The following is a 20225-nucleotide window of genomic DNA, read 5'->3' on the forward strand; positions in this document are numbered from 1 at the left end:
CCAGCAAAGTAATGATATTCCACTTCACGTCAGACACCTCTTAACAATGAAAGAATGTCTCCATAGAAGAACTGGTTTCTGCATCCAGCCAGCTCCGCAGTAGGAACCACTCTTGCCCAGCCCCAAGTGCAAACAGGCTGCAAGTGCCTGGATGCTGCAGGATGCATGCAGCAGAGATGGGTATAAAGCAGAAGAACCTACGCAAGGAACGGGCACTCAAGAAACATAGAAATGTTAAATGCAGTTCGCTTTGTTCTTCCCAGTGTCACCTTTCTGTTTCTTCCGAGATGTTTTGACCTTGTTGACAGCAGGAGTAGATGCTTTATGTGGGAAAAAACACTCCAAACCGCTTAGAAAATAATTCTATTCTCTTCCTCTGCTCTGTTCTCTGTGATTTACTACAGACCTGAGGTACAGAGGGACAGAAACTTTCTGGTGTTCAGAGGAAAAGTTATTTTTAGTCTTGTTTTGCTGCCAAGGCGTATAGAAACCTTATGTGCTACCTCAGGAAGTTACCGGGGAATGGGAATGGAAGGGAGATGCCTAGTTCTTCATCTTTGTTTCCAACCACAAAGCTTTTCTTCAATTAAGAAAATGATGTGCGTGTTCGAAGGGAGGTTGCAGGAGTCACTGTCCAGTTTGAAGTAGAGTAAATGAAGGTATGTGTGAACACACATTATGTAGCATGAATATAAAGGAAGATCTTGGACCAGGACAGCACTTACACAGCCCTAACTGTCCTTCAGCAAAAATGCACTCCTGAATCAGAACTCCTCGATGGTGTAGCTGCTGAAATCAGGCAGGGGGAAGCAGGGCTGAAGCCCCCTTCTCCCAGGTCCATTATTAAAGCCATATAATTTCAGACTGGTACAAATGACATGAGAGTTGGGAAAAACCATCTCAAGGGATAGGAGAAGTGCCATTTGTTGCTGTTTGTTGGGGCAGGGGGAGCTGGAAGGGTCCCTTTCCCAGCGGTGTTGATGAAACTGGCTACAGTACGTGGCCTGGAAGGGAAGCCATAACATCGTAAATAAATACTTCTTGGAATCAGAAGGGGAAACCCCTGCTCATTTGCTGATAACAGCATGTTTTGTTTCACTTCAGAAGAACAAAGATTTAAAGTAAACTGTAGAATTACTTAAACACTGTCATGGCGTTGTTCCAGGAGGGAGGATTTGGCTAGCTGCAGTCATTCTGCAAAAATATTAGCTTGCTTTATCTCCTTCCATATCAACTCAAGTTTTTAAAAGCTATTGTGATCATTCACAGGCAAAGATAGGGAGCAGCCCTTCTTAGGCCAGAAATATTTCTCGGTTCAGCTAATGAGACTTCAATGAACTTAATATTCCCATGCTGCTCTAAGAAGAAAAAAACCTCTCTTTTCTTGTAGGTTGTATATTGCAAGGATGCTGACTGACAATTAAAAAAAAAAAAAAGTAAAAACTTCTTATCCTTAGGAATGCCTAAATTCTGCCCAGAGGCAGTCTTTGCCATGGTTGCAGCTGGCTGGATGCATGGGTGCCCTGAAGGCAGAGAAGGACCCACAGGCACCTTAGCAATAATAGCCACTTCTTGGGACTACTCCCTCTGTGTATTCTGACCAAGTCATAGGAAATACAAATTAGCTGGAAGGATTGAAGTTTGAGAAACAGAAATGTAGGCAAGCTAAGTACAGACATGAGTAGACACATTGGACAATGTCAATGCACAGAAATCAGTTACTGGGTACATGGATAATGAGGTATTGTGATGGGTAACATTTGGATGGAAATTTGTGTCACTTCAGTGTCAGTTTTTACATATATCAATCAAGTAAAGACCTGATATCGACTGGAGAAGATCTTTCCTGCTGTACTATAACTAGCTACAGTAATGCATCTATGTATATACAGGTATTATACACACCTATTAAAGAGGTCGAAATCAGATGTGAAATATTGCTATAATATAAGAGATAAGAAATAACATATTATGTAATATTATATACATAGATAGAATGACTAAAATAAAGTTGATTCTATAGAAAAGGTATCACTATACAATAGTGGTTGTGTATGAAAGAAAATACATAATCTTCACATGCACACATTATTGAAATGTACATGTGTAAAGCTGCCAAAAGCAAATAATTTAAAATTGCCCCCAAATCATATTCCTTAATCTCTAATTAATCTACACGTGACTCTGTCTTGCATGAAAATACCTCTTGCTGTGCTTGGAAATGTAAATAGTCTTCAGTTTCTATGGAACCTTTTTGACCACTGCGATGAGTTAAATAATAATTTGCAGCCAAAGCTCCTTTAGTTACCAAAAAAGTAGGTCATTAATGAAGACATGGAAAAGTCAAGTTTTCTGCAGCTTCTGTAGAGATGTGGAAATCCACAATGCTCGCTGAAGTTTGGCTGTGCTGCAAACAGTAGCAAAATTGTGCAAATTTTCTGTAGCTCGTGCTCTGCCCTCAAAAACTGAGACCAAGGGCTGCATACACAAACTGTGATTGAAAAGGCAGAACAGAGAGCGGAGTAACAGATGTAATGCTTTCTCCTGGATGACTGGGCACTGAGAAGAAATATAATATACATGATGAAAATATAAGCTGGTATTTTCAACACAGGAGCGACGATTCATATTCCACGTGAGCCAACTGCTGCACATTTCCTTCAGCACTGACGGGTATTTTGGAGGTATGAAGAAGATGAAAGATAAGCTTTGATTCCCAGACAAATTGATTCCGTTAACAACACTGGGCTGCACGTGTGCAGCTGCCAGCACAGTGCATCCTAATCTGCTTGGAAGATGTTTCAGGGAGAACAAAAGTTGTCCAAAAAGATCTAGGCTGAGGAAACATGTCCTTCCTGGCGTGTCTCCCCTCTACCCCAGCAGATGCCTACAAGTGGGCACATGCTATGGGTGTAGTTGCGTTGTTTGGGGCAACCACGGAAGCTCAGATCTGTGCTGGAGAGGGATGCTAAAAAGAAAACAGATTGCAAAAAGGTGTGTAATACATTGCACGTGGGACATGGTCCCATCACACATGGCTTGTCAGCGTTTGCCCAGGGCTCGGAGTGCCCACCCCATCCTGCGCAGCATCTCCCAGGGTTGGAAAAACTCTTTTGCTGGGAGGCGAAGGCTTGCTACCAACTTCACTTTTCTTTGCATAAACGCTCCCTTGGACCAGCTGCACACGGGACGACTAAAGGAACTGCGAGGGGATTTCTACGGAGCTGTGATCCGGGAAGAAAGCGACGACAGCGAAAGGAAGCAGTGAGCGTGCCGTGCTGGAGGTCACACCTGCCAAGCCAGCGTCCTGTCCTGCCTTCTCCCGCGTGTCCGTCCATCCGTCTGTCTGGCTGCCGAGCGCGGCGATCACATGCATCCCGCCTGCCCCCTCCCTCCCAGCCCTGTCCCGCCGCGCTGCACAGCTCCTGCAAACTCGCCCCAAGCAGAGGAACTTTCTGCAGACGGGCTTCTTCATCCCCCTGCCAGGGCTCTCTGCTTCCCCTCCTGCCAAATAAAGTCTGCGGGCTTTGCTTTTACGCAAAAAGCAAACGCTAATGATTGCCCTTAGGAAGAGAAGCTCATGCTCCTCTCAGCTGTGCCTCGCTCTCTGCGCCCTCGGGCTGGCCGTGCTGGGGGGTCTGTCCTGGGCTGTCCCCATGGACGAACAGGATTATTACCTGCAAGAGATTAGCAACAGGGATCACTATTACTCCTTTCCATACCCCGGTGAAGAGTATTTTCCTTTCACGGAGCAACCCGCAGAGGAAGGAACTATCCGTGCTGCAGAGCCAGAGGAGCACCCAGGGTTCAAACCGAGCAAGAAAGAGTTAAAACCGAAGAAAAGCAGCAAAAAAGGAAAAGCCATTCTTGAAACTCCACCAGGTAACTTTCCACCTCCTCCTCCAGAGCTCAGAGGCTCTGAATCTCATGCCGACGGTGACTTTTAACATTAATGAATATCCCACTAATGGCAGTCTTGGTACTAATAACAATAATGCGCTCGTGGTGGCGATGATGGCAATGCACTCATGTTTAATATCCTGCTGAACAGCTCTTCAGAACTTTTACAGGCTTTTTAACCCCCTCCTTGTCAAGGGAAGACTTTTTGCAGTGCTAACATTAAATATTCTGCATTCCAAATACTATGGTTTTCCTTCTTAATTGCACTTGACAACTGGATTGTTGTGAGAGCTGCAGTTCTATGAGCAAATGAGGAGGGACAGATTCTGCAGCATGGGCTGTCAGCACACGCTGACACCTCACTCTGTCCCTGGTCATTTGAGTGTAAGAGAAGATCCTGAGCTGATTTTATTTACAATTGTGACTTTCTTTGAGCTTTTGCTTTAAAGCCCTCCAGAGGAAGATATGTAGACTAAGATTTTCACTGAAATAGACTGAGTCACAGCAAGCTCAGTGTTATTATCAGCCTGTAAAACAAAGAAATTAAGCGACAACTAAAATTCCTTATTAAAAAAAGACCACCTGTGATTTCCTTTGCATTTTCTGCATGTGATTGGCTGAAAATATGCAAACATTATTAACATGTGTAGGAACTGGGTCAGCTGTTACCAGCCAGTTGTTCCCATTAAGAGCTAGTTGCACCACCAAGTCCAACTTGCTTGGAACTGAGCTCCTCTTTACTTCAGGAAGAAACTTTTCATGGTAACAGCCAGAGAACGGGGCAGAAAGTTGGCAGTTCAGAGACACTGCTGCATGCAGTGCAGCAAAACAGAGCATCAGGAATTGTATAGGGATGTTTGCTTTCCCCTGTTGTTTCTAGCCAATAGAATATATAGAATTTTCAATTTAAGGTTAGCACAGATAGAAATCAATTATTTTTTGATTCACAGAGATCTGAGCTTTTACAATAATAAATAGTGGTAAGGAAATACCATTTGTGAAATCTTGGAAGCTGTTTGTGGGGCAGCCAGAGATCACAGATGAGAGCAGGACAAGTGCCTTGTCTGGGGGAGCATAGACATGAGACATCTGTGCCCTTGGCTCCATCACAGCCCAGCAGCTTCCTGGTCTCAAGTACTGTCTTATTTGCTATCTAATCTTGGGCACGGTGGATTTTTAAGCTACTGTCTTAGGTACCAGGATTGCTCTTCTTCAGAGGAGTAGAGACAGCACCAGTTTCCCACACTTGGAGAGGAGTATTCTGCATTTCAGCTCTGCTTTCACCTTCCCTGTTGGCTTTTCCCCAATTTCCCTGGCACTGTGGCTTCATATCTACCCCACAATGCGCAGTGGCAGCAGTGAGGAGGGCTTCTAATCTGTGAGGGCAATTTTCATTCATCGGCACAGGCATCCACCTTTCTGAGCACCTTGCAGGTGCAGAGGAGCAGCAGCTGTACCAATATCATCCTCCTTCATTGTGCACCACTCTTCCCTTTCCAACCTGTTTGTTCAATGTACTGTAGATAGAGCAGCACAAAATTCTAAGTCCAAGAGCAAACTGAGGTCTTACAGGCATTCCGAATACGGTCACTTCCTAAAAAGATGGAATCACCTTCCTTTTATACACAGGAAATTATGGAACAAGAAAATTTAAACAAACCTTCCATAAACTCTCCCAAAATGCACTCCGTTGTGTGCTGACCAATGGACTCACACAGGATTAATCTCTCCACCAAACTTTTGCTCCAGCTCATGGAGCCTCAATGAGTTGGTTGTTAGACCTGCTACAATGTGGTGAAATGCAGTTCGTTTCCCCAGGAGCAACTGAACTGTCTTAACTGAAATCACCCTAATAAACCCTGTTCGGATACAGCAAAGAGTATGGTTACCATTTGTTGAAGAAGCAAGTAACTGAAGACAGGAGTCATTCAAAAGGAAGTTTCAGGCAACTTTAACTGTAGAGAATAATACAAATTCTGGCTGTAATACTAGAATTCTTTCCTTTTCCCTCTCCCAAAGACAAGCAAAGACACCACACAGCAATCTGGCAAGGGCAGAGAGTAGATGTACAGGTCCAGGCAGTGCAGGGCCACCAAAGCCCTGTGCCATGTCATTGGGTATCAGCTGGAAGTGAATGTCTGTACATCTGGAACCATGTGGAAGGGACTAAATAATAAAAGATGCTCATAATTTTTCTCATTTGGCCCTTTAGGAGGACAGATAGAAATGTTCCAAACAGCCATGAACAGTAACTACAAGTCTGGCTGTGTAAATATGTGTACCTGTTGTATATATATGTGTATACATCCATATGTTTATACATGTATCCAGAACTGGAATTCATTTACTGGACATGCAATAAACACAAAAATCTGCTTTTTGTGAGGCTCACTGGGAGCCGGGGCATGTGGGATTAATTATTTGTAACAAACAATAGGCTGGCTCAGAGCTGGGATGAAGGAGGAGGAGGGCCGGGAACGTGTGATCTGCCCTTTGGCTGAGCAGCTGGTACTGATCAGCCCAGGCTTTGAATCAAAGCTGAAGTCAAACAGAGCAGGCTGAAGGATGCAGCTCATAGCAGATAACACGGGCTAGGCTTATTTAAGCTAATTACTAAGAACATGAGAATACAAATGTTTCAATCCGTGAAATGTTAAGGCAGGAAAAATTCTATGGATGTCAGTGGAGTTGCGATGTCTGTGTTTTGTTTTTGTTTTTAAAATGTAGTTAAGAACCAATACTTGCAAATATGGGATTCAGATAGCAGTAACAAACATCAGCCTGCCTTCTTGCCCTCGAAATGACTCATAAATGAAATGGTTACTAGGTCATCCCTGGAAGGTAAACAGTCGGATTGACAGGTTTCTGTATATACATATTTCAGTTTTCTAATTCCATCTTTGCTTGTTTAGGCCTCAATCCAAAGCCCATTCAAATCAGTGGAAAGACTCTCATTAACATCAATGTTTTTCTTTTATGAGTTTTTCAGTAGGTTTTAATAAATGCCATCTCAGCCACCACCTGGGTGGTAAATCCCCACTGGCTCTGTCTGCCCACGGGCCAAAATTTAACCTCAGAGAGGCTTATGGGGCTCAGGTGCCCATGAACGCTGCTTAATGCTGCATGTTGCTCTCAATCTTGGCTGAACTGTTCCCACTCTTGCTCCTATTGTGCTTGAATTTGCCACCATTATCTCAGTAATTATATATTCCTTTATACTTTTGTTTCTTTTCAGCATAGCTATGAAATGACTTTAGAAAGGCAATGCTAAAGACACCCTATTCCATATCTCAGTTCAGGTCTAAGACTATACCATGCTTTCCAAAATGCCATCTACAAAGCTTTCTTTCATCTGAGACCATCTATCGAGTTCATGGGGAGGAGAACATTGGGATGCACCAAACGTTAGCAAAAGCTCTTCCTAGGAAACAAACTTGACTTAAACGATTATATTTGTGCTGGTGATTCTTCTTCTGTCTATGCCACAATTCTGATTGCTACTGGAAAATAAAGGAGCGGTGTTCATTTGTGTGGCAGTGCTCAGAACGGTTTTTAGTGAACTTCTTTTTTCACATTCCACAGCTCTTCCAGCACTTGATTTCTGGGCAATCCAAAATATGTCATGATTTCCTTTCTTGACTGTTTCTGTCCCCAAGATTGTTGAAACTCTTCAGCTGCATCACTGTTCACTTGCCTCATATTTGTTTATTTTTGTGTAATATTGGCACACACACAACAGTGTCATTTTTTTTTTTTAAGTTTGTTTCTGTAGCACGTAGGAATCTCTTGCATGGGTCAAGATCTAGTGGGACCATGTGCCACTTTTCAGCATCTGAGATAAGACAGCCCATGATCCCAGCAGACACAGCTGGGAATAAAAATGTCTCTTTCATCATTGTGAAAAGCAGGAGGATGAGCCTACGGAACTCTGCTTTCTATCAGGCTTCATGAGGCACCCGGACAAAAGGAAGTTTTAATCCAGTCTGAAAGGAGGTCAAGGAGAGGTGCTTCCTCCCAAGCAAAAAAGCTGCACAAAGGTGGGTTTTGTCCAAATAGGTGCTGAAAGCTGCCTTCATTGGCAAATGAGCAGCAAGAGAAAAATTGCAGCATTGCTCCTGCTTGTCCCATTTAGCAAGGTGCTAAACTCTTTAAGTCTAAGCCTGAACCAGTGATTGAGCACCTGGTGGGAAGGCAGGGCCAACCCAGGGGAGCTCAGGTGCATGCAATGCAGGTGAGTGACCAGAAGGGCTGGAGCCAGGATCCACCCCTTCCCAGACCTCATTTAAGGGTTGGCAGTGGAGGCAAGAGTATCTTCTTGGAGATCCCTGTCTACCTGAGGCCTTCTGAAGGTAAGCAGCTTCTTTCCTTTACTTTTGTGCCTTTTATTGCTGCGTTTTAGCAAATCCTCACTTGCTGTGGCCTGAGACCTTGCTGCTCTGTTGTCTTTGGTGTGCTTTCCATCGTGTTATATGTGTCAGGTGATAAAGGCTTGAAGACAGTTTAGTGAGTGATTGAAAAGGAAAAGCTGAAATATAAAGATGTTAACTGTGTGAAACTGGAAAGGTATTAGAATCATAAAATAACTAAGGTTGGAAAGACCTCTAGGTTCACTAAGTCCAACCTCACCATGCCCAGAGACTATGTCCCTTGGTGCTATAATTCCATGGTTCTTAAACATCTCTAGGAGCAGTGAGCCCATTACCTCTCTGAACAGCCTATTAATTGATACAGAATGGTGTTGAAGATCTGAGGAGGGTGTGAGGTTAAAAACTTGACTAGATTGTGGTCTTATAGACAGTTAAATGGTGAATTTCTCCACTATGGAGACAAGAGTGAAAGGCATTAGTGGATAACTGAAAGTACATAAGCAAAGGTTTCCAAGGTACACCCAGTTTCCAGCTAGAACAGAAGGAAACGTGGAAGGAAGATGCGCCTGTGAGTCAGTGTTGTTTGCCAAAATTGTGGTTTGGGGTGAAATTAGCTAGAGAAAAGATCGAAAGGGAAAAGGGGAGATTTAAATTGGGTAGGCATGCTGAATGCATACTTACAAGGAAAGGAAATCTAGGAGCAAAGAGAGCCATCAAAGTCAGTTTTCTGAAGGTGTTTGAAGTCTAGCATGTTGAACTTCACTGGCACACTGCAGATGGAGTAATGTCTCAGAGATCCAGCGAGGAAGAAGTCATTAGAAATGTTGGCAAGATGTGTTTTAGTGGAATGCAGGGGCTGAAAGCCAGGCAGGGTGGGAGGCTGGCAGGGGTCTGGCAGAGAGCAGCACCAGCAATGGCTTTAGGCGATGTGTTGGGGAGCTCAGAGTGTGTGGAGAGAAAGGAGATAGGGCATCAGCCAGAAATACAGCAGGGATTCAGGGGGGATGGGGACAGGCTATGGGGTTAGGGAACAGAAGGAGAGGGCAAGATGAGTTAGAGAGAATGACTGCATCCCCAGAGGCAGCGAGTGAATGGCTATTCCCTGGTAGATGACTCATAGTAACTAAGAATATTATCAGCGTTGCTGTTATCTAACCAACTGGTATCTTTTGTCTTCAGCCTCTTAGCTAGTTCCCATTCCTGAGAAGTCCAGAGAAAGTGGAGCACTCCAGTGACCTATAGTGTAATTTTACAACTTTTGCTTAAAATTCTTAGACTAGCAACCTCTAAGAATGAATTTATAGCACCTAGATTCTCTTTGGAATATTTCCCCCAGATTTTAATAGAGCATGTGTCATATCCTAATTGCCAGATGTGACGAGCAAAGCTGAAAACATCTGGCTTTTAATGAGTTTTTTCATCTGTCAGCTTCTATTTTCTCCTCTAGAAATACGCAGAATAATAAAACAACAGAACTGTTCTGTTTAAGAGCCCATCCTTTAAAGAATGTCACAACAAAAGAGGACAAAGATGACTAAGAATGGATAATGAGCAGGGCCTTCAAAATTGGCCAAAACTTTTTGATTAACCATGGCTCCAATGAATAATATAACATGAGAAAAAATGTAGAATAAACACATTTGATTACACTGGAGAAAACCATTTTCTATGATAATTCTCCCAGCAAGCTTCTCTGAATTCAAACTAATTTTTAAGGTGAAAAAATACCTCTTTAGAAAAAGGATGATTTCACTGAATAGATTTTAATAATATGAACCTGAGCCTAGACCTGTTCCTGAAATGCCAGTGTTTTATGAGTTACTCATAATTTGAACTCATTCTTGTTGGTTTTTCTTATGTTATTCTGTGCTCAGTGAGCTGGTTGGGGGTCATTCCAAAGGTTCACAATCAAATCTCAATTATTTTTTGGTTTTGGCAGGAAGGCCTCTGTCAGCTAGGTGAACTTAGCAACTATCAAAAAGATGAAGTAGTGGAAGTTGAAGGTATGGTGCAGAAGTAATTTCTTGAATTTTTAGATTCTGAGGCTTTTCTTCCTGGAATTTTTAAGCCTTGCCCAATTCATTGTCTATATAAAAAATGGACTACTGCAAGATTCATTGTCTACAAACAGAGTTGAAATGTGATTAATCACAAGCAGCTATTTTGTGTGAATATGACACATTAATATGATTATGCAAAGTATGCAGTGGATCTGGCCCTCAGGAGGTTACATCTTGTGGTGTTGCTTGCCTTATAACATACAGCTTTTTGAAATAAATACACAGATATATGCCCTTAGCATTCATTTTTGGTTATTCATGGGGAAAAACAAACAAACAAAAAAAAGCAAATGAAGCTCCGATGCAGCTGAAACTTAAAAATCAAATGATTATCCATGCTAAACACTCCCATAGCTTTTACTCAGCTCAAACATTCCCCATGAGAAAACAGAGGTGATAGTAATAATCAGTCCTGTTAGGAGCTGACAGTCACTTTTAATCTTTCTGTCCCTGGGAGTTATCTTAGAGGATGGTTTGGTCCTTCTGAATCCAGGAAGCCATGAGATGAAGGGATATTGTTTGCATGGGATTTCACTCAAGGCTGGTCATAGCCAACATATCCGTGCAGTTAGGTCTCTAATGCAGAAGTTAATTCTTCGTAATGCCTCAACACACTATCCATGCTATGACAAGAAGAAAGGAAACAGGATAAGGGAAGTAACAGAGTACTCTGGGTGTTTGCTGTGTGTTGGAAGAGCTGGAGCACAACCAGAGAGGAGCAAGGCGTCTTATTCTCTGTGCAGTCAACAGGCAGTGCTAAATCAATTTGACAGGTGTAAAAGGAAAAGAGTTTCTCTTCTTTACCCATAGCTAAAGATGGCAACAACAAAAAAGAGGTGAGGAAAAACAAGAGGGGGATAGAAAAGATGCCAGATGGTGACTTGGAGAGTCAGTGTGCCTATGAAGACATCAGAGGAAGTGTGTGAGGATCATGTAAAGCATCTTTACAATGCTTGGTTTACTTGCTAATCTCTCTATCTCTGTTTGAATTAAATTACAAAGCACATATCTATCTATTGATAGATATGAGTCCTCTTTCAGATGTAAAATAGTTTTTTTTTTCTATGGAATAACAGTGATATTGGGAAGTAAGGATTTGTACTGTGTTATTATAGGATAAATGGAGACAAGATAAGGTTTTTATTCTTTATTTCCACAGTGAAATACATCATTTTTCTTAAAAGGCTTTAGTGCCACTTTCTGAAGTGGTGTTTAAAGGAGGTGTCTTATAAATGGGAATTTGGCTGAATATACTGTGAAATATATCTTACAAGAATGTCTTCTAAAAATAATACGAAATACTGATATTTCAGAGTTGGAGGAACGTGTTTTACATTAGGAGAAGTGAATGATTTCATATTCTGACACAACTGAACTGCAAACCCTCACTGTTGACTGTGTGAGTCTGAGTCTCAGTACATCCACTGGGATTTGATATTGCAAAAGATTACAGCAAAGCTGGCATAGTAGACCATAGTGACCTCCAGTAACTATTAATCACAGCTGAAATTGAATATCTGATCATCTCATCCATTATTAGTGAATACAAACACCAAAATAATCATCAGGACAGGATTTCTCACCCTTCATCCCTTATGCTGAACTATCATGCCCATATTCCCCAGCCCTCATTTGGTTCCTTCTGAACTTTATGAAAAGTGCTACAGAATGGGAGCACCTGTGCCTCAGCAGCTTGATGTGAATTGAGCAGCCTTACTGCAAGGGATGTGATCCACATCAGTAATAAGAACATTTTAGCCATGTGGGCAATCATCTGAAATAGATAAAGATCTCCTTCCATTATCTTGTCTGACAGCCATGTTTCAAGCCTGGTGTGTTGGATGTGTTTGCACTACACTGATACCTTCAGGAGATATGGACAGACGAGTGCTCAATTTTGAGTCCTACTACATAGTAGATGACTTTTCTTTCACATTCCCAAATGTTATTGCAAATGCAGTACGCTTCTTGACTTTTTTCTTCTTGTTGGCTCTGCAAGATTGGTTCTTCTGTCTGGGACCTAAAAGGAAACCTGAGGGGGAACCCTAAAAGACGCAGCTTGGCTTCCAGATGTTTCTTTCTCTATGAAAAGGCCCAATGGTTCCGTGGTCTTTGCTGTCATCGGGTTTGCCTTTTTCCCCATTTCCTCATATGAACTCTGAAGAGCAAAACAATCTCCTTCTCTGCTTCATTTCAGTGGAAGTTCTGTTGACAGGAGCGTACAGAGTGAGGCCAAGTAGGTCCTGATTCCAACACATCTGAGATCTGCTGTAAACTGCCTGATTGCACTAATCATTGTGGTGTGCTTGGAGATACAGTGTTTGAAATGAGAGCAACTGAAAACCATCTCCTTCGATCTTTCCCAGAAATTAGAGTATTCATTCTTATGTTTACTTCTGAGAGACTGTATTTTATGGTGATAGATTTATGGCTCTGCTTTACTGTCAGGGTGCTCCTAAAACATCTGTCACGTGAAGGGAAAAGTTCAAATTTTCTTTAAAAAGTTATTTGAAATCTGGATGTGAACATTCCCTTAACTATGCCATTGCTAGTGACCCTAATGCTCAATTTGGCTTTAACATACACTCCTCTTTCCCCAAGATAATTTTCAGTAACGTAATGAGTTTGTCCAATGTGCAGAGCAGAGGACATCTGGACACTGGACCAGAGTTCAGCCCTTCCAAAGATTTTCATTGTCCTGGAGCAGAAATTTCAATTTCAGCCAAAAGTCTTTTACATGTGATTGTCTAAAAGTAGAACTTCAAACTTCAGCCCTTGACAACATGAATTTTCTGTTGTTTCTTCTTCTCTTTATTTCTTACATACTGAGAAGTTACAAAACACATTTCAGAAACAGAATGAAATTTGCCATCACCCACTGGATGGCAAGTACTCTACTCCCAAGGATAGACCCAGTCTTATCCCACCAAGTGTTTAATCCACACTCTTCGCATGCTTTACATTTCAAGCAAAAATTCCACTGAAAGCTCTGCCAGAAGTACATCTGGGTTGTTTATGGGCTGCAGATATGGAATTTCCCAGAGTAAACCTGGACTCTGATATGGTGCATGTGACCCAACAGCATGGCGCGTACCCTAGTACTCAGTGTGTTTTGCTCAGCTCAGATTAGGAGGCTTCTCTTAAGGTTGGTCAAGAGTGCTGTTAGTAAATATAGGGCTGATGGGAGGAAAGGATGAGTAGCCAGAGCCAGTCATAGCCAGGGCCATGGACGTATCCCAAGATGAAGAGAAAAATTCCTTACAGGTATTCAGTCAGACACAATACCCTTATGTTCCTCTGCATAATTTGGATCCCATTGAAAGATATCTGGGCTGCAGTGCTCCAGAGTCCACACAGAAGTGTCTCACATCTGGTCCAGTTCCTTTACATCAGGTATTCCATCAGTATAAGTGACAAAAAGAGGCCCCCAGAATCTTATTTCCATCTTGTAGAGGAACAGAGGATTGAGAAATCGTACAGAGATGCAGAAAGCTTTGAGTATTCTTCCAAAGACCTTTGCAAATGCTGCCGTAGTGAGGCACTACAGAGACCCAGAGATGGGTGGGATGCACAAGGCTCAGGTGATAAAATGAGGCTGAGGTAAATTCCTCCTGAAATCACAAGGAATAGCATTTGTTCTCTGCCTCAGTGATCAAATTCTTCATTTATTTTTAAAAATAGAAGTAAATATGAGGGTTAATATACTCTAAATATTTTTTCTTCCCTGCAAAATTCCTGCTTGGTACTTAGGATCTGGAAACTCTATAAAGAAAAAAAGATGATGTCTGTTTGCAAGCAATAGTTCAAGTCCACAATGAACAAAGAACATGACTCTTATCCAGCAACTGAAGGCATTCAGTGTTATTTTAAGCTATTAAGTGAAAAGGAGGGGAAGATTCTTGTGGATCTACTTTCTAAACAGTCCAAATCATGACGAAGGCTAGTAATATGTGGAATGCAAACTGCTGCAGACACATCTGAATTGTTTGACATTGCTAATAATATGCAGAGAGCAAATATATACTTTGTGTTTTTTAATGTTTAGATGCCAGTCAAATGGGAATGACTGAGAGAGGCCTTACACTCTTCTGAAAGGACTAGAATGGGAAACCTTTCAAAATGCAATTAAAATGCTAGTATGGGAGTTACAAAGCTAAAATGCCACTGAGATCTTTGAAAGCTTGGAGAGAAAATAGCATGGAACTATTTATCTGCAAAACTTCCTTATTTCTATTCATTAATCCTGAACTAATTTTCTTCCTCCCAATTAATGAGTTGAAAAACAATTTGTTACACTCGTGGAAGCTTGCCTTGAAACTTTCTCTGTTCTGCTGCTTTCCAAGTGCAGAATTCCCATGCCCACTGAATGCTCCCAGCTCCTGTGGGTGGCTGGGAGGATGGGCTCTCCATGGCAGCGACTGAGTTACTGATAAATCCCAGATCATGGCACGAACATTTCACATCAGCACATTCAATGTTTGCAGGAGAGGAAAGGAGTCTGGTGGCAGCTTGTGGGCTACTGCTACCATAAGACTTGCATAAGTAAAGTATCTATTAGGGGCAGGCAGTATATATTAGGAAATATTAGGGTCTGTTTGAATGCATTCCAAGGATCTAAAGGATAGTAAAGACCTGTCTTCTGGTGTGGGCCTCGAAGAAGCATACAAGTATAAATGCATACAATTTTAAACTCATATTTGATATCACTTGAAGACTCTTGACACACTCAGCTTTGCATCATGGAGACTTCCTATGTGCACAGTATTTGGCTTGTGATTGCATGTCTTTTCTGGACTAGGGCTGAGTTTTTAGACAAAGAAGAAAGGATGTTTAGAAAGAATGAATTTTGGGAAACTTTTTTGTGGGCTGCACAAAGCTGCAAGATCATAGGAAGCTGGAATAAGGTGGAAGGACCTCTGGACACTCAGCCATTTGGGTTGGAGAGGTGCCCACCATTTGAGATGTTTGTCTGAACCTTGCTTGAACTACTTCAGCTCCTTGCTCTCTAGCATGGAGCTGGAGCTTTGTAAGAGCCTCCCTGCTGAACCTCCCTTTGATCCATTTAGAAATATGGAGTGCCACGTCTTTCAGCATTTCTCTTCCTGCAGGCGGGAAGCCCAGAGGTTTGTAAAAATGTTGAGCACTCAACGTTTAAAAGATATCAACAGAGCTCTTAAGACCCCAGAATCCTGGTGCTTACTTGGTCTTGAGGCATTTTTTTCCTTTTTTTTTTTTTCCTTTTTAAGTTCATTAAGTTGTCTATTTCATGGCTAGTTCAAGGGCAGATAGAGACGGGGAGGTACAATGGATGGCCCATGGTGTGTTTGAACTCTGCTTTCAGGCCACACCAGCTGAGATGTTGGGTGCACTAAAGGAAAGGAGACAGTCTTGTTATGTGAGTTCCTAAACCTTTGTAGGATTTCCAGTGTATCCAAAGGACCTCCATTATTTTGTGTGTGTGCACTTGGCAGATTTATAATCCTATCACTAAAAGAGTTTCCACTGTTCAGGACTGTAATTGTATCAACTATTTCTGATGTCTTAGTACGATATTAGAGCTAAGCTTGGAGGGGGGGGGGGAGAAAAAATTCACCTAAAAGAATAATTAAGTAAAGAGCAAACAAGCCAACTGAATTTACTTTTTTTTTTCTTCTACTGTGCTCTGGAAAATACAAACATTCCTTTTTAAGGGTTGGGAAGGAGCACGTGGTTTGAAATCAGGTTAATTGTAAGCACACAAATCCCCTCTGAAATTGTCATCTAAGTAACAGCTCCAGGCACTGCGGTGACTCCTATGCTTCATAAGGAGAGTTTGCTTTTATTAATTCTTCTTATTATTTCATGAGAAACAGTAACAACAGATGTGATTTTGGAAAAAAAATATATAAATGTCTAAGCTCCTTGCTAGTAGCAGACACACCATGTCTCTTCAACAGCGAGCCTTACACTGTATAAAAGGTTTTAAAACCAAGTTGGATGGATTTTAGGTATTTCCTGTCACAGGCTCTCTATATAGGTCAAGTATTCAGCCCAGATGTGCAACCTGGAGGAGGGCTGGGCTGCAGCTGAGAGCAGCCTGCACGGGGTGATGGCTCACAAACAAACCCCAAGGTGCGTTCCCACCACTCCATGATGGTTCCTCGTGGTGGGCAGCCCCATTGTTGCTGCTGTAGGAAGAGGGATAGCTCAGTGCAGGGGGCTGCTGTAAGCACAGCTAGGTGCTGGGATGTGATGGTTGGCTCTGCTGAGGCGGCCAGCTCACTTTTGGGGATCTTTTTGCTTTGTGCATGGAGGTGTGTTTGCAGCCGTGTGTTTGTCTGCATGCAGGGGAAGGGGATTTTAATGCCACTTCTTATCAGTCACACATCATTTGGAAAGATTTAAAAGTGGCAAGGATTTGTTTTTCATAAATCAGCAGAGGAAGAATGACTCTAAGAAAGATGGTCACAGGTATCACTACAGATACAGAGTACATCTATTCTATGTTCTGTTGGTAAATGTGTATTTTTAGTTTTAATCATGAAAAAAATGAAAGCTGACATTTTGACTCACAGCTAAGATGACTAATGACTATCTGCTGCTTAGAGGCACAGCTCCTGCTGCTCCATGGTGCTGGCACTGAATCTTGCTGGCTCCCACCAAGAACTAAGTTGGAGAGCTAAACTGGTAGAAAACAGCCTTCTCTGGAACCCAAAAGTGAATAGCACATTGATTCTATCTTCAGCTCTCATTGACTTGGCTTAGGCCTTGGACTGCTTCATCAAAGGAAGCTAGTGTATCTCTTTTGATATCATATTCAGCACACTTTCCATCCTTTTGGAAAGCTGAAGAAATACAGTTTAGTCTAGAGTCTAAACTTGATTAGAAGTTGAACGGCATTAAGTGGAGCTGGACCAGATGACATTTAAGGATTCCTTCCAACTCAAAAGGTTCTGTGATTCCTTGAAGTACTGCTGACTGGGAAGTGGCCCATCTCAGTCTTTCTCAAGTGTAAATTAAGTACTTAAGAATGGAGACAACAGTAACTGTGGCAGTAGGATGTAATGGTTCATCACTACTATGAAGAACTCTTATTATCTTTCAGGTTTTTTCTGCTCGCTGTGGGCTTCACGTGTGTGCTAGGGAGAGAGAGAAGGTGGTGGGATGAGATGATCTTGGTGAGCTTTTTCAACCTTCCTGAGTCTATTCTAAGATGAAAACTGCATATCAGTGATACCGTTTATTTCTGTGAAGTTATGTGTTTGTAGAGAGTGGAGTTTTTCATATGTATTTCACCACCAGGTCGGGTATAGCCCCAGGCATGTAACTCTGATCCTTGTGATGGAGGATGCTCTTTTCCTATCTATTTCCACTCAGATACTTCTCTCGTGCAGCCTGGGATCCCTGTTTGCTGCAAAATGGGTGACCCTGCCCCCAGATTGCTTAAAGCTCCCAGAACACTTTGTAGATATGTATTTCCAGGACCGAAAGCTTAGGCAATTTTTCAGGTTATGTATGTGTAAAGAATTTCATGACTATGCTGTTCCTCTGTACAGCCACACAGTGAGTGTACTGTGTCTAGCTATGGGTGTATAGAGTTCCTATTTTGGCTTTTGTAGGAGCAGGGAAGAAATTGATTGTATCATAAGATGCTTTCATATTCGTACAACTGTTTTTATGCAATTGTACAATTTTCAGTAAAATACACTCAAGTGGAATTGTTAAATAGGTTAAACTTCAGCACTTCAAAGGTGTCTTGTTTATTGGGCTGCAGAAGTATCTGATGATTGCAGCTATTTTCTCTTGATTTTTTTTTACTTGTTAATGGTATTCCAAGTCTGAATGTTTATTTTTAATAGCTACAATTATGCTCTTATTGTAGAATCTTTAGTCCTGCAGTATACCTCAGCGATTTGATATTTTAAGCTATTTTTGGCATAAGCACATTGGATAGATATGCATTTTAATGGTAATTTTAGTCCTATATCCAGCCAGTCTGCAAGCAGTCTGACTGCTTTTTCTCCATTGTTTGTCTAAGTCTGTTTGTTTAGATCTGGAAAGAAAAGAGTGGTTCTCATTTTGATGGCTGTACTCAGTTTTGTGGCTTTAGTTGGAATTACAGAAAGTCTTCATCCTGTGCTTCAGAAAAGCAGCAGAGGAAACATTTTAAATGAATAACACATAAGTCAATGTTACTCAGTGCTTACAATAAAAAGAACTGATAGAACGCTTTTTGGCTCTTCAATGGATATTTCTTTCTGAGAGCGACAAAATGCACATATTCCTTTGTACAGAAAGTGGAGGTCCTGGGTACCAGTGAGAGCACACCATGTATTACAAGGACCTGGAAACTTTCCTCAGGCTATGCCCACAGTGATACCGAACAACTCCATAGGGTGATAGTCAGCACTGAACACCACTTGTTATCACACCAATTCTTTTGTCAGGGCTTTGTAGCTATGACTGTGGAACATGTAGCTGTGTGACTCCCACCCTCATTCTTTCCCATGTCAGGTTGGTGTGGTTGGTGTTCCCATGGACGAGTGGGAATTCTGGGGTGCCTGCCTGCAGGCCTTCTTTTTCTCCACCTTTTTCTTCTCTTATGGACGTATGGGCTTGGCTGCTTCTTCCCCCCCTCCCATGGGCAGCAAGATCCAGTTGCAGGAGGAAAAAATGGGAAATGTTTCTTGTGTTCAGGCAAGTGGACACCATGCATGGAGGTCAGGGATTCTGTACTGCCCACATCACAAATCTCTTAGGAAGAATGTGTGACAGCAGCAGCAGGCAACTCCGGGAAGGCTGCATGGCATTTGGAGTGTAGATGAGCCTCCTGAGTCTGAAGTCTAGGCCAGAAGGCTCACAGAGAACAGGATTTCTGGAAATTCCTGCCTCCAGCTGTGCCAGGAATAATAGCTACTCTTCCTGTTAATTGTGCTGCTTTGCCACATCTAGAACCAGCCACAATCTGCATGTGCAAGGGAGGAGAAGTAATAAAGTGTATTTTCCAAATTACAAAAATCTTTGATTTCGAGTCAGATACGACCTAAAGGATCAAAATAATCCTTAAATTATTCTTTAATTGCCTTGAAGTGCTGAATTTTCCCAAACTTCAAAGACAGGAAACTCTTCTACTCTTGCATAGCATCTGCAGCCTTTCAGGCAGAAGACTGAGCCCCTCATCAGTCAGCATTTAGGTGGCAGAAAGGAGCATGGAAGTGTTCCTTGTCTGTGTGTCACAGAAGGGCTGTGAGGGTGAGGACATAGCTTTGGTGGCTTTGGAGCCCCTGAAAAAGAGGGTAGCAAAGAAGAGGTGTATCTGATCATCCAAAGTAGCTGAAAGATACCAGATAGGTCACATTTGTGGGACCCTCACTGAGGCTTTGCCTTCTCCTGGAGCCCATGAAAATGTTCCTCTTGAGCTAAGGAGGCTTAGGCTCGGGCCTCATATCAAAGCTAGCTTTTGTGGTTTCCAGCTAAAGGTGTTCATTGTTTTTTTTCTTTTAATATTCAACAGGAACCATTCGAAGTGCATCCTGCAGCACTGCAATAGCTCCTGCCCCCTCTTCTCATACAACCTCTGACATCTTAAACTCCTGTGCAGCGTTTTCTGCTTGTACAAGAAACATATACAGTTTTGATGCAGCGTTAGAGTGCAATTAATGTTGTCTCTGGATAGAAAAATTTGGCATAGACTCAATCCTTTGATTGATCTTTGGTCTGGGACTATAATGCAGCATTTTTAACTTATGTATAGGAGGTCTGATGTAAGTGTACACTGCTTGCTTTGTTCTTTTGGTGCTCGGGGAACGGGTTTTATAATAAAAAGCAAATAAAAGCAAAATGTGTTTGCCCAAAGAACCTTCATCTGTCTTTACTTCTCCAATTAATCTGGGGGCACACAAGGGTTGGTGGCCTGAAT

The 20225-nt window shown here is 42.1% G+C and overlaps 1 protein-coding gene and 1 long non-coding RNA gene across 4 annotated transcripts in view; both read left to right on the top strand.

The window, feature by feature from the left end:
- The window catches only part of CPXM2 (carboxypeptidase X, M14 family member 2), a 65501-nt gene continuing 48388 nt past the window's right edge, over nt 3113-20225 (top strand). The window contains exon 1 of the mRNA XM_021399889.1: nt 3113-3882. Within this exon, the coding sequence (XP_021255564.1) occupies nt 3555-3882 (328 nt within the window). The 5' untranslated portion in view covers nt 3113-3554. The remainder of the gene's footprint in view (nt 3883-20225) is intronic.
- LOC110400182 lies at nt 8173-20159 on the top strand. 3 transcript variants are annotated; one of them, XR_002439690.1, is made up of 4 exons: nt 8215-8249; nt 10207-10270; nt 17412-17484; nt 19821-20159. It is a non-coding gene; the product is annotated as an uncharacterized LOC110400182 (long non-coding RNA). The 3 variants fall into 3 exon arrangements; XR_002439691.1 differs by lacking the exon at nt 10207-10270 and having other exon boundaries at nt 8173-8249; XR_002439692.1 differs by lacking the exon at nt 17412-17484.

The sequence above is a fragment of the Numida meleagris genome, chromosome 5, assembly GCF_002078875.1.
Source record: "Numida meleagris isolate 19003 breed g44 Domestic line chromosome 5, NumMel1.0, whole genome shotgun sequence".
Classification (NCBI taxonomy): Eukaryota; Metazoa; Chordata; class Aves; order Galliformes; family Numididae; genus Numida; species Numida meleagris.